We start from the raw sequence: 18,387 nt of genomic DNA, 5'->3' as shown, positions 1-18,387 counted from the left end.
AAAATTTATGGGCATAATTGAAAACAATCAGTTATATCAAAGATCTAAAATCATATACCAATCAACTTTGTGCCCAAAGATCTGAACGTAAAGAGAAACAAGAACAAAATGAACTCACACAAATACATTTTAGTTGGTACTACAGTGAAATGCCTCTCCTGATTCCCACAATTACTTCAAAGTATCCAGGAAAGGTGAGAGAAGCCAGAGAGCTCAGAGATGAAGGGCTGCATCCTTTAATAGGATGACCATGCAATGCTAAGTCACAACACATCACAGGAGAAGGGAAAACAACTGATCGTGCTTGAAGATCAAAAGCAGCTTGCGTCCTTTGAGCATCATGCCATAGAAGGGAGATGAGACCCGTGGACAGAGCCAGGGAAAGTGAAGCAGAAACCAGGAGGCATCTAAGGCCTGCATGAGGTCTATGACTCAGAGACTGCTGGCTCCTGCAGGGCGCAGCAGAGAGAAACCTGGCAGGAAGCAAGACATATGCTACTGGAGGCGAAGCCAGGCTGGAGACGAAAATGGGGCAGGGAGAGGAAGCAGGCCCAGCATCCCTGCCCCAGCTCGTCGGGCAGGGAGAAGGAGCTGTCTAGGCAGTTACAGCACACTTTACCCAGACAGACCAACTTTCTCTAGAAAACCACTATGAAATAAAGCCAATTATTTAAACTATCCCCATCCTTTCTTCCAATGCCCTTTGGATTTAAGAATCGGGGCTGTCGAGTTGACGCTATAAACACTGTGAACACGGAAGCCGTCTCCTCAACACTTAGAGCTAATTCACCTACAGAGAAAACATACATATCTGATCAAAGCATCTGGAATTGCTGGCAGAAGACAGGAGTAAACTGGGGTCCAAGCATTCTATCTTAGCACATATTTAGGGAATTTACTGGAAAAGCAAGATATATCACGCTCCTTCCTTTTCAGCCTCTCTGGGGTAGCAGTGGCCTGTGGGCAGCTAAGAGCACTGGATTAGCTGCTGAGTGGGCAGCCGCTATAGGCTACAAGGAGAAGTCAGATTCTTGCCATCAGCTCTCTGGCTTTGGTGAGTGCAAGTTAGCCACCCTCTGCCCGGCTCCTATCCATCCCCACCCTGTCAGAAATCCTCGGAAGGAGTGTTGCCCAACATGAACACAGGTGGTCATGGAAAGGCCTTCAGTTCCTTAGCTCCAGTGAGTTCTTTCCACACAGAGATGTATGCTGAGTTTCCACGCACTATCCTTGAAGTAAAATGAGGAAGAGAACTGCAGGTGGCGTGAGGAGGTCCATCCTGGGATAGGTGCTAGTCTGTTCCCCTGAGGAGGTCCATTCTGGGATAGATGTTAGTCTGTTCCCCTGAGGAGGTCCATTCTCTGATAGGCACTAGGCTGCTTCCCAGGTCTTGCTTGGGTGAATGAAAAGGATGGATAGCCTCTTGCCTGCTCTTCTCTTGCTAATAGTCAACAAGTAAAGTCATTTCTGATTTCCAGACTATGAGCAAATGCTAGACAACTTTCACATCACTCTTCCCTAACACACTCCATTCTGGTTCAATTAAAAAACCATACAGATCTCTCTTTATTCCAAAGACAGAAGCTTGGACTGGACAATTTAAGGAAATTTCCAGAGAAGTCTCAATACAATAAGCAAAGATGTTTCTTTTACCAAAAGAATAAAATTAAAAATAAAAAGCCAAACACATTCAAAAAGACAAATCTGATTCAAGCATTTCAATTTGGAAAGATTGCAAACCTCCTAGAAATTTAAATCAGATATTATAGACCAATTTATTCAGGGGTTCTCTATTCTATCAACTCACAGATGCTGCAAAAAAAATTTTAAAAAGAAGAATTTATTTTCATTTTTAAATCATACCAGTTCAACCTACAAATAGAGTGACACTTTGTCTCCTAACTCACATTCCTGGGTGTGTGGTGGGGAAAAGGAATAAAACACAAAAGTGATAAATCAAACACCTAGGTTAATCAATAGCAATTTTCTAAGAAACATAATATTTAGTAAGACCAACATCCAAAAATGTCAAAATAGTATCATACACGCTCAAAATGAAATCTAAGGAATAGATTGTCACATCAGAAAAATGATTGTTTGAAAAAAACATGCGTTCACTATCAAAATAACCTATAATCATTATACATTGGGTTAAGTGCCTCTGTTTTAGACTTCTACCTTATTTTATACGGAATAGCAATCGTGTGTCTCTACTATGAATTACGCCCATCACCGCAGCATTTTATGCCATGTCCATAAATAAACTACCGTCTCATCCTGTGTCCTTTAGAGACATATAATCAATCCCCTGCACCATCTGGACGTGCCCCCCACTCTGAAACTGAGACAGTGCGACAAGTTTCCTGTTCACGCAGCATTGGCAGTTTCTCCAAAACACACTCTCTCTCAGGAAAGCCCCGGGGACTGGGTGCCCTTTGGGAAAAAACAAGGCAATTATCTTGTTTCTACTCACACGTCAGGCAGACCAGCGCGGTGCGCACAGACAGGTCGACCACCAGCTCGCAATGCTCGGGCACGCGGGACACGAAGAAGGGGACGATGATCTCGGCTGGGACGTAGAACTGGAGGGCGTAGGTGAAGAAGATGCCGATGGAGTAGAGCAGCTTAACCGACTGGTACAGCCTGCGGAGAGAGCCAAGACATACTCGAAAGCCTGCTCCGCACACTCATACACCAGCAGTGAGTGTGCAAGATGGTCCCACTGGTCACATCCAGCCAAGTGACAAATGCATGTGTCCTCTGGACCCAGCAATTTCATGTCGAGGGACTTATCTTGCAGATACACTTGCATATGTGCACAAAATTGATATTCAAAATCTGTCACTGCAGCAATTGTTTAAGTACGAAAGACTGAAAACAGTTTAAATGCTAATCAGTGGGGAAATGGTTAAATAAATCATGGTGTCCTCATACAGCTGTTAAAAAGTCGGAGGCAGAACTCCAGGTGCTGATACAGAACCAGCCCCACGATATGCTATTAAGCAAAAACAGCATGAAGCAGAACGGTGTCTACAGTTTGCTACAAATTGTCTAAAAAAGAAAAAAAGAGGGAAAAAACACTCCCCCTCACACACACATACATGTGACATTCTTACACACACCAAACATCTCCAGAAGCAGACATAAGAAACTGGTAATACAGTTGCCTCTGAAATGGAAAACTGTAGAACTGGGGACTAAGGGAGGTGAGTGGAAACTTAACATTATCTGTATACCCTTTGAACATTTGGAATCTTTACCATGGGCATATAGCCTTTCAAAAATAAAAACAATTAATAATACAATTAAGGGCCGGCCCCGTAGCTTAGCGGTTAAGTGCGCACGCTCCACTACTGGCGGCCCGGGTTCGGATCCCGGGCGTGCACCGGCGCACTGCTTGTCCGGCCATGCTGAGGCCGCGTCCCACATACAGCAACTAGCAGGATATGCAACTATGACATACAATTATCTACTGGGGCTTTGGGGGAAAAAAAAGGAGGAGGATTGGCAATAGATGTTAGCTCAGAGCCGGTCTTCCTCAGCAAAAAGAGGAGGATTAGCATGGATGTTAGCTCAGGGCTGATCTTCCTCACAAAAAAAAAAAAAAAAAAAAGCAAGAGATAAAAAAAATAATAATAAAATAAAATACATTTCCTTTAAAAAAAAACACAATTAAAATGTAACAAGCCTATTTATATCCTCCCATCCAATTCAGCGCTCCTAAGAATCAGATGGTGACCACGTAGGACTAAGAGGCAGGAGCAAAATCCGTCCTTCCACCATGGCCATCTTCCTACCACTGCTTCACGCAGAGCTTCTCAGGGAGACCATTAAGGCACCGTGGATTACCTCTACCTTATCCCATGCCTAGGACTGTGCAGAGGAGAAAAAAAGTCTGACCACCAAGTACTCACGCACCTGACATGATTGTTAAAAGGAAGGCCACTCTGTCCCTGAGCAAAGCTCCACTTCAAACAAGACTCTCGAGCATTAAGCAGCGAGAAACACTGGTCTCACCCCCTTGTTGGAAATCTATTTAAAAGTGATGATTATATTGTGCGTAATGTGCGCTGAACTTCTCTGTGGTTGAACTTGATACCTAGAAGATTTCTTACGCTATAAGCAGGAGAACACCCTGGGAGAGGCTGAGTTTGACAAAAGGCCTTACTTGCTCCAAGGACAGATAATAAAAACCCTTTGGAAAAATCAGCTGGTGGCTCTATAATTAACGTCAGCATAGCACCAAAGCCTTCTGGAGCACTGGGAAGTGTGCAATCAGGAGAGTCACCTGCAGGGACAGCCAAATAAATCGCCCCCAAATGGAGGCAGAAAGATTAGAGCAGCTGGGTTTGGAGTGTCGAAGAAGAGAAGACAGATGCCCATCTACGGCTCTGGCATCTATTATGTGGGCTGCCTCCGCGGCTCCTGACCCATCTTTCTGCGGTTATGCTGAGCTACCACCTGACTCTTGAAAGGGAGGAACATTTGGAAACTGAAAAGCAGGCATCAGAGGGAAAGAGAAAGCAAGATTTCCTGAAAACAGCGGCCCATCTCAGGGCTACCACTTGGCTGGCCATACAAGAAACCTAGTCCCCAGACCGCTGCTGATTAGGGTGTCCTGTGCTCAACACTGACAACACTACTGAATACATGCTTCTCTCAGTTTCCTCAATCTGTCCTTGCCCAATGCCTCACCGATCAGAGCTCTAAAAAACACACTCAGGCAGATCAACCGGCCAGCTGGAAACGTTATTCTGATCCCTGGGGGACCCAACAAGCTTTCAGTGTCTGCTCACAGATGCTCTCCACAATGAAAATTTAATCTTTAGAACAGAATTATTGCACAGGACACACCCAGTGACAGCTAACTCTTTAGGAAGCATTTCACTACGTCTCAGTGTTTCCCTACAATACGGCAACCAAGAGTTAAGGAAAGTGAGATGCAGAAGGGTGCCCACAACTCTGGTCCATGGTGAGACGCTCCACCTGCATGTCAGGCCGGTGACTCCCATGGGGGGAGGTACAGCAGAAGCTGGGAACCAAGCAGATCTGTTCTCCTCTCTCCCCATCTATTTGGAATGGTTGAAGGTGCGTGGACTGGCTACTTGGCCCTGCTGGGCTCAGATTTCCAGGAGGAAATGGTATATCAGTCAGCTGATCGACCAATCCATTCGGCAAACGCCTCCATAGGAATGACATCCAATCAGAGATTAGAGTTCAGGGCAGCATCCCACTTCTCCATCATACCAGTAATATTACAAAGCTTTTTCTCACATGTATTATTTGATCTTCATGACAATCCTGGCAGGAAGAAGTGACTATTCCTGGTTCCCAGAAGAGAGAAATGAGACAGTGAGAAGCTGTGACTGCCCAAGGCCACAGAGTGAGGACAGAGCAGTTCACGTCGATCTTCTGTGCCCCAGCTGCTCCCTGATAACATCTCCTCATTTATAAAAAGCCTCACAGTCTCAGCTTTAGTCCTCCTTCTTGTTCAGAAATCATTCACGGGGTGGTGATCGTGGCCAGGCATGGTGCCAGATGCTGGGATAAAGTGGAGAACTGGACGGCCGCTGCCCTCACAGAGCTTCCAGTGTAGGGAGACCACAGAACAGGTGAAGGGACAATTACAAACACAACGGAATAAGAATTAGGGTAGGATCCTACTGGAGTCCCACGGGAGCAGAGAGAAGGGGCATCTGACCAGGACTTAAAATCATGGTCAGTGAGATCAGAGAAAGCGTCTCAAAAAGTGACTCCTAGACTAAGTCCTTCTTGCTGAGGAGGAACTAGCTGGGGGTGGGGCTAGAGCCTGAAGGGCCCTGACAGGCACATTAAGGGGCTGTCTTTACGTAAGAGCAAAGGGAAGCCTTTGAGGGGTTCTCAACAAGGGGATCCATGATCGGATTGAGTTTTAGATGCTCACACGGGTAATAAAGGGGAGAAGAGATCTGGAGAAAGAGAAAGACGTAGGCAGAGAGACAGTCAAAGGCTTGGAGGGCAGCCAAGGAGGGATGGTGCCGGCCTGGGGGGGTGGGTGGCAGAAGTGGGCTAAAGCGGGCAGATTTGAGAGAGAAGGAGGAGGAAAAATCCACCTTCTGACCCATTAATTTAAAAAAACATCCAGTGCTCCGGGCTTCCATCTTCCTCCACGTACCAGCAGTTGGGCAGGTTGAGGGTTATGCTGCCTTGGATGTTAGCTCCAAACTGCAGGTACCCCAGACTCCCCAGGCTGATGTAGAGGGCAGTGATGATGGCCATTCCCACGTACAGGATGAGGGGAAACTTCCGTGGATCCTTCATCTTGTTTTCAAGGGGCAGAACCTATGAGAGTAGTGAGATAGAAGAGAAAGCATAGAAAAAAAGCAGCATTAATGGCCAAGAAAGAATGTAATATTCTCAGAAAAAAGTAACTTCATTATCCCCGCAATGCCCCAAAAGCATATTCGTCCTTTACTAGACAGATAAACAAACAAATAAGTTGTTTCATCAGAAGTTACACTGGCGAGCTGGAGGTAAGATCCTGGGAGGTAAGGCTGGGCAGGACTGCAACCCAGCACTCCAGCCCAGGCCAGCGCTCTGCCTCCTGCTGTAAGATCCCTGTAGGCCGGCAGCGCTCTCTGCCCCTCGAATGCAGCTGCATGACAACCAGCAGGCCTTCTCGCCTCATGCCCACCTGGCGCGAGGTGCAACGGATGCTGTTGTGACACAGGCTGCTGGACCTCGCCTGAGGTCACAGCTCTGCTAACAAGTCCAACGGACACAAAACGTAGGTCAGGGAAAACTGTCACTCTAGTTCCCAGAAACTGTTTCCTTACCCCAAAAGCGGCAGGCACCAGCGATCACAAGTTAAACCTCCAAGTTAGAGAAACTGAGGTGCTGGGGGTGACATGACTTAATAGAGGACCTTGGAGATTCAGGATCTGGGAGATGTATCAGAAAACCCAGTTTCCAGACTCCTATTTCAAACCATTGATCCTTGCCGCCTCCTCTCTCACAGCAGAGGACATTCTTGAACCTTAGATAAAGGAAAGGAAAGGCCCCTTATGAAGACTGGTTCATTTAGGAATGGGGACAACAGCAGGTGTGACTGTGACTGTGACAATCTTCACAGCCTGCTATCAACTGCATCTGGCATGGCTGACGAGGAAAAGCAACCCAGGGCAATGTCTAGCTGCCCCACAAACCATCTTTGATCTTGTCGTTACACTCATTTTCTCATTTTCCTCGAGCACCTGCAGCTATGAGGCAGAGCGGGTCTGTGCCAGACACCGCGAGCCGCCTGCAGGCCCAGTGCTCAGAGGGGCGCCACAGCTCTGCATTTCCACTGGCCTCAGCATCCGCCACCAGCTCAAGGGTCCCAAGCTTCAGTTGATCCACATCCAATCAGAAACAGTTTCTAAGCTTTCCTTCAGTTTCCTCCTATGGAGAGTCCAGAGAGAGCCAGAGAGCAGGGAGCCCACCTCCTCCAGGTCTGCCAGGCCTGGGCCAGCAGCACAAACACAGAGAGAGCACAACGAGAACACGGAGCAGGGCACTTCACCCAGACATGTCGAACAGCCCTCAAATCCAAAACTAGGAGTCAAAACTACAGTGTTCTCTCTCTCTGTTGTAAAAATAGAAAACAGAGAAATCTCGAAGAAACAGATAATGATGTTTACAGGATGACTCCGTATCCAAGCCTTGGCTAATGAAGCAAAGAACAGCCTCTGTGCTGAGCCGTCAGGAAAGCTGATAAAGGCAGTACGATGCTCTGTAAGACCCCAGGGTCTCCGGGCATCCTTCCACATACTCAACCGCTTTCCAGTCCAGAGTTCTCGGGACCTTTCTCGCTGCTGCGATACGGCCCGTTCAGGCCTCGGCCCCAGCAGCAGGGAAACCACCTGTGCTTGTGAATTAAGGTGAGACACTCCTCCCGGGCAATGAGAAGCCCCAGGAAAGAGGGAGGGAAAGGTTTAAAACCTTAGGACAACGACTTACACACAGTCACTCAGAAAGCCTCCCCCATGATGTCAGACCCTTAACACATTCCATCAACACCACGGTATGTCCAGCTTCTAGGTTTTCTTAGAAGTGTATAAGGTGATAGGGAAATCAAATGGGAACAAAAAGAAATTCCACGAAAGGAGAAGCGTCTTCCCATTTCCTACGCCCTTGGCCAGCAGAGCTAATCATTTTCTTCAGAGAAGAATTCTGGACCTTTAATTATGAAAAATACAAATAAAAATCAAATTAGGAACAACTGATGGCAGGCTCCTCTCTTCAGGAGAAGAATTTGGCAAAATCACAGCAATGATGGGGGAAGCTGAGCTAGGAGTGAAGGCTATTCATTTACACATAGAAAATATAGCACAGAAAACAGAGGGCAGAGAAATCATTCATGTATTTATTGATTTAATAATAAAATTGATAAGATTATTAATGAAAATAAAAATTCCTTTAATGCTCACCATGTGTCAGGGACTGTACAAAGCACTTTACACATATCTTATTTAATCCTAACAACTACTAATCATTAAGCTCACTTTTCAGAAGCAAACAAGGAAGGCTCAGAGAGGTCAAGTCCTCGCGCAAAGTCACAAAGCTACCCTTCGGCAGAGTCAGGACTCATCCCAAGTCAGTCTAACTCCAGACCCTGCATTCCTAACTGCCATGTACTATTGCTTACTGCACACACAGGAGATGAGCAGGCAGCAGAGGGGGTCTGAATGCAAACATTCTCAAATTACATACAATTTATTTTCAAAAGTTGGAGCTGGGAAACTTCAGTGAAATCCCTGAAACACTGTTCATTAACCAGACAAGTCTCAGAAGACCATTTCTAACACCATTTCTACAGCATTCCTTAAAGCAGACCTCGAGGACACCAAGGGCACCAAAGAATCACAGTGTAACTCTTACCATCCCGATGCCTTCGAATGCAAAAATGGCCGTGCCAAAGAACAGAGGGTAGGTCTTCCAGGATGCCACCAATGGGAGGCGGCTGGGGTTTGGGATCCTCTGAAAGAGAAAATAAGACAAATCAAAGGCTATAGAGAGATTATCAGACAGGTCACTCCTTTCCATAAATCCAAGATCCTCTGAAGGGAGAACGTCTGACACCTGACAGGTGATTTAGGGACGTTTAACCTTTACATTTTTTTCCCTTCAGGCTGAGAAAACCCTACTTGCTTTGAGGAAAGCCCAGCTCAATGTGCCATAAAACATGCAAATGTTGGAGCTTGCATAAAAATAGTCACATTCTTTCACTAGGTAATCCCATCCTCAGAAATTTAATCCGAGTAGGAAAAAATCAAAATATGAAAAAAGTTGAGCAAAGCTATTTAACAGTAACTAAAAACAACCTAGATGTTCCCAAACAAGTGAATAGTTAGTTTACTGCACATCAACTCTACCACAGACTATTATGCACTATTTGCAAAGTAAAAATTGAGATGACTAAGCGGCACATGAAAAACTGCTTATGAAATAAGAGTGAGAACAGTATTTTTCACATTTACGTCTTCACTATGATATAACTACATAAACACTCCACACAGATAAAGCTGGAAGGGAAGGTGGCAGATTTTTAGACGAACTTTTTTTCTTTTTTTCTTTCTTTTTTTTGTTTTAATTCTTGAGAATGAGTTTGAGCCCTTGTAAAACATTATTAATAGGCACATGACAGGATTGGAACATTTAGGGAAAAAAGAGCAGAAAGAGCATTAAAAAATGGGCAAATAAAACAACTATGGCACACAACTGTGTACCGGGGCTTTGGGGAGAAAAAGACAAAAGAGGAAAATTGGCAACAGATGTTAATGCAGAGCCAATCTTCCTAAAAAAAAAAAAAAAAAGGCAAACAAAAACCAAGGCAATTGTTAACTGAGGTGCAATATAAGGATGTACAAGCAAGGAGGTGCAGACACAGAATCCTACCTGGCTCATCACTGAACAATAGTGCCCAGTAACGGACGCATTGAAGGAGGAGGACTCAGAGTGAGAGAAGCTGCCGTCCTTTTAGAATCTGGCTTTTAAACCCATGTGCGTACCGTGTTTAGACTAAAAGAAATATTGACCTTAAAACTGCCTTTTACAATGTTTTACAATTGATTTAACTATAGAGGTATCTAGATAAATATGGGGCACGTTCTAACAGTGTGACAGAATAACATCAGTGCACAAAAGGAGATCTAATGTTAACCTCTGCAATAGGCTTCTCTTTAAAAGATTTTAAAGCACTTACATTATAGTCTCCCTAAAATATAAAGATTTTAAAAAATACTTTTATCTGAGCCCCTCCTAAGAAATCAGTTAGATCTCTTTATAAGAAGCACTTCAGTACTTGGAAGGAACACAGACTAATAAATATTTTTGCCTTACAGTGAGACAATAGAGGAAGACTGCCCTACAATTACTCCTGAGTCACAGTGTAATTGTTCCTGGAAACAGGAGCGATCTGTCGGTTAGTGGATGACTACTGCCCAGGTCCACACATCAGATCAGGTCGAGGTATCAGAGACGGAATTTCAGAACACGTGTCTGGGAACACCAGCATGAATTAGGCCAGCAGGAGGGATTTATAATTCTACCTACTTAATGACTGCTACTGACTTATAACCCAACCAACCACACGGAGAAAGTTTAATTTGCAAAGAAACATACAAATTGAAATCAGCTCACTATCAACATATTATCTCCACAATTCCACAATACTGCCAATATAATAATAACAGTTTTTTGAGAAAATGCTGTTAAATATACATAAGGATTGCAAGATGTACTCCAATGTTGGAAATGTTATAACTGTGAGAAAACGCATCTCAGAATTAAGGATATGCAGTGATGAAACACTTACGGGGAGCCCCCTCTGGGCAAGGCACTCTGCTCAGAACAGTGCCATTCCTCATTCCACGTGATGAAGATACGGGGAAACCTGCTCAGGTGGAAGACCTCGGTTGCTTCCTACGATGGTGACTGCATGAGGAGCAAGAGCACGGGTCACACACGTGCTCAGGATTAGGTAAAAATTCAGGAACATCAGACAGGGAAATCCTCATGGTAACGGGGCAAAATGCTAAGATGGAGCAGTAGTAACAGCAGCAGTAGCAACAAAGGAGCATCTTTCGCTATGCGCCACGTCAAAACGAAGCTGCTTAACACACAGCCAAGCCACCAGTCTCTCCTGCTGCACCCAGGGCAGACAGCACTACTTGATCACAACACACCTATGGGCTGAGCCCAGAGGCAGGCTCAGAGGCGCTCTCCAGAAATCAGCAGGGCTGCCTCATCTGAAAGTGCAGATTGTACTACGCACAGACAATGCACTGGATGGACGCTCCCTTCAAATGGAACTGAGATGTGGTCAGAACCCATATTCCCATTCCAGCCCTCTGATCACAGCAACCACCACAGTCCGAACCACGAAAGTAAACTAGCTGAAGTGGTTTAGAAATAAATGTGGTGTGTGTGCATGTCTATGTGAGGTGGCCTCACTCAATTCATCTTTAATGTCTGCTGCAGGCTGTCCTAGGCACTGACAGATCTCTAATGACAAAGTTAAATCATGGGTTTAGTTACCCTTCCTTGTTTTAACTTAATTTGCCAGAGGTGGGGCCAGAAGTTCTCTGGAAATGGTCAATCATGCATTCACAGGCCCTCCTTCCAGTCCCATAAAAAATGGGACATGGAGAGCTGTTTATTTTATGCTTTAAAAAACAGTTCTGGGGGCCAGGCCTGTGGCGTAGTGGTTAAGTTCGGCGTGCTCTGCTTCAGCGGCCCGGGTTCACAGGTTCAGATCCCAGGCACAGACCTACACTACTCGTCAGCCATGCTGTGGCAGTGACCCACATACAAAATAGAGGAAGACTGGCACAGATGTTAGGTCAGGGCTAATCTTCCTCAAGCAAAAAAAAAAAAAGGAAGATTGCCAACAGATGTTAGCTCAGGACAAATCTTCCTCAGCAAAAAAAAAAAAAAAAAAACCAGTTCTGCAGAAGAGTCCATATCCACCACCCATCTGACTTACTAGGACAAGGAAAACAGCAAATGCTCACTGAGTACAATGTTAACCTAAATTCATTTGTCATTTCCTCAGAACAGGAAGTCCCTGTGTTTTATGACCCACTGTTTTCCTAGAAACCACATCAGTGGGTAACTGGGTCACAGACGGTAAAAATGAAGCAATGCACACCTGTCAGACTGACCAAAACTGAAAAGACTGATACACCCAGTGTTCGCTAGGATGAGACGCTTAGGTACTATGGAAGAGAGTCTACGTGAAATTGGTAAACAGTTTTTGGAAAAAGCAACTTGGAAATATAAAAAACTCAAAAGCACATACTCTTCACAATTGTGCCTTCACAAAAAATATCTCGGAAAAGTATTTATACATGTCCACAAAAAGGAAGGCATAAACATATTCAGTGTTGTAATACTGAAATAACACCGAATATTATAGATGATCTGACAGTCTGCTGACTGGGAACTGGTTAAGTAAACTATGGGCACATCTATTCTCTGAGATACTATGTAGCAATTAAGAATAATGAGGTACAACCAGGTGTATCAACATGGAAAGCTCTCTGAGGCATTGTCGAGGGAAAAATATCAAGGTCAATGAACGCTACATATAACAATTTTTAAAATTATGTTAAAAAAACAGAAAACAAAATATATTTTTGGTTTATATATTTCTATGCATCCACAGGACCTGGAAGAGACAGACCAATCGTACCCAGTGGGTCCCTAGAGGAGGAGACTCAGGGTGGGGATGTGGTGTTAACAGGAACCTGTGTTGTCTGCATTGTGATGAATATATACTGGTGAATTATTTGGTGGAATTAAATTTAAATAACTTTTTTAAAGTTATTCTTTTATTCACGTGCTTTCACTCTTTCCCTTTTCTCAAGTCTTGGCAAAACGCACTGTCTTGTCCATACACAGCCAGTGTCTAATAACACATTTTCTCAGGCTGATCTTCTACCCACCTACACAGAGATGTCCTCTCTTGTACTACCCCACAGACCTGCCTGCACGTTGGTTTTTATTTTTATCTGAATATTCTTCTCTATTTTCCAATCTTACACGATGATCATGCATTCACTCTCTAATTGGGAAAAAGTCTAAACCAGTGACCTGGATGGGGGTGATTTTGCCCCCAGGGACCTTTGGCAATGTCTGGAGACATTCTGGTGGTCACGGCTTGGGGAGTGGTTGCTACTAGCCCCTAGTGGGTAGAGACCAGGGATGCTGCTAAACATCCCCCGATGCACAGGACAGCCCCCACGACAAAGAGTTACCTGGCCTAAAATGTCAACAGTGCTGAGGCTGAGAACCCCGATTCTAAAGATACCACGCGTAAGTCACACATCCCTATTTACGTCCCTTTTACTTGTTCTGTCTGTTTCTCGGATTATTTCACAGGCGGAGGGGGAGCCTCGGCTCGTACCTGAACAATGAACTGGTAGATCATGACCAGGCTGACCAGCATGCTGACGTTGGCCAACAGGGAGAAGACGGACAGGAGCCTGAGGTTCCGGACGAAGACCAGCAGCACCAGGAAGGGCAGGAAGGTGAGCATGTAGAGCCGAGAGTCCATGGTGGGCGTCGGAACCACCGTCTCGTTGTTGTGGCAGTTGCTGGTGGTCGCATTGGCTGCTTCGATCACCTAGATGAGGGGAAGAGAAGAAAGAGAAAAGGGCTCTCAGACGACTAAGGCCATTGGCTTTCCACCAGAAGGGGTTCCTGACTAAAGACTCAGCGTGAACAAGGCGGTAGAGAGGTCTGTGTTCAGTGAACCTGCTTTGAAGATCTTCATAATTATCATTAGCAACCCAGCTGTCTGAGCTGGGTTTGATCAGATCTCACTTAAAGACAAGAGGATAGACAAACATCTGGAGGTTTCTCTATGCCCGAGGTCTTTAGATGAAATCAAACAAAAGACACTGTTCTGTGTAAAGTATTAAAATAGTAATTCTTTTGTTGACCAAAAATGGCTTGGAAGGAATCTTAAGCAGAAAGTCCCCTCATCTCTTACAGTTCTCTCTCTTGTTTTACCAGGGCCCTACCTGCTTAAAGTTTTCAGCCAGAAAGACAAAATACACACAGCAGAATCCCAGCTGCGTGACAATCAGGAAGAAGTCCACAGTGTGCCTGCAGGTGGGGAAGGAAGGAACACAAAGAGCATGACGATCAAAAGCAAGACTCCCAGAGAGACTCCCAGGGTGTCTGAACAGTGCTTTCTCCCAAGTCATCATAGACCCTTCCCACCAGGTGACAAGGATGTGTGTGCCCTGGGAAGAGGAGAAACTGTGCTAGGTGCCACCGGTCTGGAGCTTTGGAGGAAGGTGAAGGAGGTGCTATCTGTGCGGAAGTCTTCCTGGCTTCTTGTCTGGAATGTTGCATGGGGCCAGGCAATCCCGAGACTGGAACGGCAGGAGCAGAACATACACTCCAGGACCCCTGCCCAGCCCCTCGGCCTCCTCCTCCCCTCAGCCCCCCTATCCCATCTCACACCATTCCTTCTAAAGCTACAGAGAGCGGTCGGCTTAAAAGCCCAGCAAGTGGACCCCTTCACAGTCTTGTTCCATCACTTAGATCCAAGAACCAACCTACTCTCACATAAGTACACAGAAACAGATGTACCAAAACAGACTGCTGGTTGAAGCACTGTTACAACAACAGCTGGTGACAACCTAAAGGGTCATCAAAAGGAAAGTGATTACATTATAGACCATTCTTAAATGGAACAGTATACAGCAGGTAAAAGAATATGCTAAATCTATACGTACTGATGGAGAAATGTCTAAGACCTTTAAGGGAAAAAAGCAAGTTTCCAAACAGTATGCATAATATGGTCAATTTGTGTAAAAAAAACTTTAAGAACATGTGTATGTTTATATACATACACAAAATTCCAAAAGGATACCCATGCAACTGAGACCAGTATATATTTTTACTTTTTACTTTATGTCTTTCTATCTTGTTCAAAAAAAATTTTTTTTTACCGTGAGTACACATTAATTTTATAAAAGGAAGGAAGGGAGGGAGTGAGAGGCTGAGTAAGAAAGGAGGCAGGGAGGGACAGGGAAAGAGGGAGAGAGGAAGGGAAAGAGAGGAGAGAGGGAGGGAGAAAGGACTAATCAGCAACCAAACAACCAACCAATGGTGGTCACTTGGCAATCTGGCTTCTCCTCATCTCAGAAAATGATTTTGCTGAAAGAATTACATAAACCTGCGTCACAGGAAGAAGGTGACTATGAGTGAAGAAGGTAAAAGTCTCCCTGTGACCACAAAAAGGAGTTTTCTGGAGAACATAGTTTTAATGTGGTTCAATTAAAAAAGAAAAAAAGGATTCAGCCCCTGATGGTATCAATTCTCTAGATCTAAATATACCGTTTCCTCAAACAGGAAACAAAAAGTAGAATATTTTCCTCCAGGCATCTGAAAAGTCACCATAAGGAGAAATTTCCAAACACCCTCACCTCCTGAAATGTGTCCTTCTCTAACAAATCCATTTGTTCTAGCTCCCCTCAGCTCCTCCTTGAAGCCTTCCTTCTCCTGCCTCGTGCCCTGCCCTTAAAGTACCTATCGTGTGCGCTTCTCATCTGGCACAGTGGACAAGAGACTCTTCAAAGCTCCTCTCCCTCTAAGAGCCCAGGATGTATTTCTAGCTCATGAGACTCGCTTCCTACTGGTTTACACTCTTCCTCATCTCTTGTTCTCAAGCTTCCCACACATCTTTCTCCTCAAAGAGGCTACAAATCCTTAGAGGGCCAGGATCACGTAATTCACCTCAGGGAATCCCCCCTCCCTATACACAGAATTGTTTTGTACCACTTAGAAGAGAGGGCTTAAATATATTTGTTGAACAAATGAGGAAATGAAATACATCACTGGTCATAGACTGTCAAAGCTGGAACATTCCTTAGAGATCTCTCAGGCCAGGCCCCGTGCTTTAACCGATGAAGAAACTAAGGCCCAGAGAAGGGAGGGGTCACACAGCCTAAGATCACACAGATTACCACTGGCAGAGCTGAGCTGGAACTCAAGTCCACTGACCCAAACAACGCACTTTCCACTACTTACACTGTCTCCCACATCTCACTCCCCTATCTGAAGGCCTCCACACTGGGAGGCTAGTGCAAAAGGGAAAGAGGAAACCAGGTACCTTCCCCAGTGTGCGTGGTTCCGGAGCCAGGAGCTGGGGCTGGATTCCAGTCCATACATCACCGTATCCCCATAGTCCACAAAGGACTTGTTCAGTCTGGGAGGAGGGGAGGGAGAGAGAAAGGGCAGAGTGTGCGGGTTAGACAATGACAATGACAGAACAAACGTAGCTCACTCAGACCTGGGCCAGTTCCCCACCTGTCACCCTGGACATACCACTGAGTCCTGTATCTAAGGTTTTCAAGGATCAGAAGTGTTAAGTCAACAGGACAGTTACTTTTGTTATAATTAACAACATCTGGTAGAATCATTTCAATGGGTTAAATATTACAAAGCACATAAAATGAGAATGTGGTCTCTGTTCACCAGACACAAGTAAATTTGACAGATGACAACAAGCTGAAAAAGAACACAAAAATAACAGGGAAAAGCACTGCTGTGATAATGAGCAGCCACCTTCAGTGAGCATCAGGAATTTAGAGTGCTCTGTGTAAGTGCTCGCTTTCAGGACTGGTAACAGAACCCAAAAGGACAATTTGTTACTTGAGAGGTGGCTCGGAGGGCTCTCACCTGTGGCAGAAGTGGTGAGCACATTTCACCAGGATACCCATGCAGTGCACAGCCACGATGCCCATCACCAGCAGGCTGAGGGGACCCATCTGGGGACAGGTGTTGTGGGGAAGAGAAGGAGAGACAAGCAGGTACAATTAGGAGTGAGTTAACAGAGACAAGGAGGTACAATTAGGAGTTTGCAAATGATCAAAACACTACTAAGACATTTTCCAATGGCAGAACTTCTGGCACAGCATTAGAGAGAGAAATGTGATCACGGAGACTAGCTCGATGAGACGGGCACCACCCAAACCTTAGCATGCCTTCGAAAGAATTAATCTCAAGGAGAAGAGGGACACAAGATAATGCTATTCCAGGACCACTGCCAATCAGCAGATCACAGGCTCCTGTGATTATCTGGGAAGCAGGGATGGGTTAAGGGGGCAGGGGAGGGGGAAGTTCTCTTTAGAGCAATGTCAGAGCAAGAAATACAGCCCTCAGCTAAGGACAATCCACATCTCTGAGCTCTCTCCAACTCTAAAAGAAACCAGATGGCTTTGGACAGGCAGACTATAGGGGGTGAGTCATAAAAGAAAAACTAAGATTCTCAGAGTTGGCCACCTCAGGGTGGGGCATGGAATGACTGTGTAGAAAAAGACAGACTTGTGTTACAAATTCATTAGTTAATATTATTCATAGAAACTGCCTGAGACACTTTAAGTACATCCTCCCCACCAGAAGTTAAGCTCCATGAGGGCAGGAATCTTATCTGTTTTATTCACTGATAATACTCTAAGAGCCTAAGACAGTGCTCGGCACACAGAAGGCCCTCAATAAATATCTTTACATGAAACATATTTCATTTTTACATGAAAAATATGCTTCAACTTTTCCTCTGCTGAATTTTTTTAAAAAAGCTTCTCATTTTAAAATGTTTTAAATGGGGCCGGCCCTGTGGCTTAGCGGTTAAGTGCGCACGCTCTGCTACTGGGGGGCCTGGGTTCGGATCCTGGGCGCAGACTGACTCACCGCTTCTCCGGCCATGCTGAGGTCATGTCCCACATACAGCAACTAGAAGGATGTGCAACTATGACATACAACTATCTACTGGGGCTTTGGGGAGAAAAAAAGAAAAAAAGGAGGAGGATTGGCAATAGATGTTAGCTCAGAGCCGGTCTTCCTCAGCAAAAAGAGGAGGATTAGCATGGATGTTAGCTCAGGGCTGATCTTCCTCACAAAAAAAAAAAAAATGTTTTAAATGAAGTAATTTAAGGAAAGAAAAACACTGTCTCCTAAAATTTGTCACAATACTTTCCTCTACCAGTGTAGACCCTTACCAAGAGGCCTGCATTCTTCACTGCCAGAGGCAGCCCCAGGAGTCCTGTGCCAATGTTGCTTTTCAGCAGGTGGATTAAGGTCTGGAACCATCTGAGGTGGGAAGAAGGCAGACAAGAGCATGTTAACAATAATGACAGCTAACATTCATTAAGCACTTAGCGCCGAGCTAAGAGCCTTCACGTATTATCTCCTTCAATCTCCGCAACAACCCTATGAGATTTATGGAGGAGGAAGCAACGTGTTCCAGGTCACACACCTAGTTAAGAGCTGAGCCAGGATTCAAACCCAGGTGGTCTGACCCCTGAGCCCACTGTCGTAGCCACTGGGCTTAAGCTGTGCTCTCTGTGGCAG

General features: G+C 45.1%; 1 protein-coding gene across 4 annotated transcripts in view; it reads right to left on the bottom strand.

Annotated features, from left to right (window-relative positions):
* The window catches only part of SLC36A1 (solute carrier family 36 member 1), a 66,732-nt gene that overhangs the window by 7,637 nt on the left and 40,708 nt on the right, over nucleotides 1–18,387 (bottom strand). For 2 of the 4 annotated variants that reach the window (XM_058544420.1, XM_058544421.1), the window contains exons 3-10: nucleotides 18,036–18,126; nucleotides 16,717–16,805; nucleotides 16,148–16,243; nucleotides 14,046–14,130; nucleotides 13,427–13,645; nucleotides 8,899–8,997; nucleotides 6,155–6,321; nucleotides 2,474–2,643 (exon numbers count right to left, since the gene is read on the bottom strand). In XM_058544420.1, the coding sequence (XP_058400403.1) occupies nucleotides 2,474–2,643; nucleotides 6,155–6,321; nucleotides 8,899–8,997; nucleotides 13,427–13,645; nucleotides 14,046–14,130; nucleotides 16,148–16,243; nucleotides 16,717–16,805; nucleotides 18,036–18,126 (1,016 nt within the window). The remainder of the gene's footprint in view (nucleotides 1–2,473; nucleotides 2,644–6,154; nucleotides 6,322–8,898; nucleotides 8,998–13,426; nucleotides 13,646–14,045; nucleotides 14,131–16,147; nucleotides 16,244–16,716; nucleotides 16,806–18,035; nucleotides 18,127–18,387) is intronic. The other 2 variants (XM_058544429.1, XM_058544422.1) reach the window with 2 other exon arrangements.

Source organism: Diceros bicornis, chromosome 1 (genome assembly GCF_020826845.1).
Source record: "Diceros bicornis minor isolate mBicDic1 chromosome 1, mDicBic1.mat.cur, whole genome shotgun sequence".
Classification (NCBI taxonomy): domain Eukaryota; kingdom Metazoa; phylum Chordata; class Mammalia; order Perissodactyla; family Rhinocerotidae; genus Diceros; species Diceros bicornis.
The sequence above is the reverse complement of the archived record's forward strand: the minus strand, read 5'-3'. Positions and strand labels throughout refer to the sequence as shown.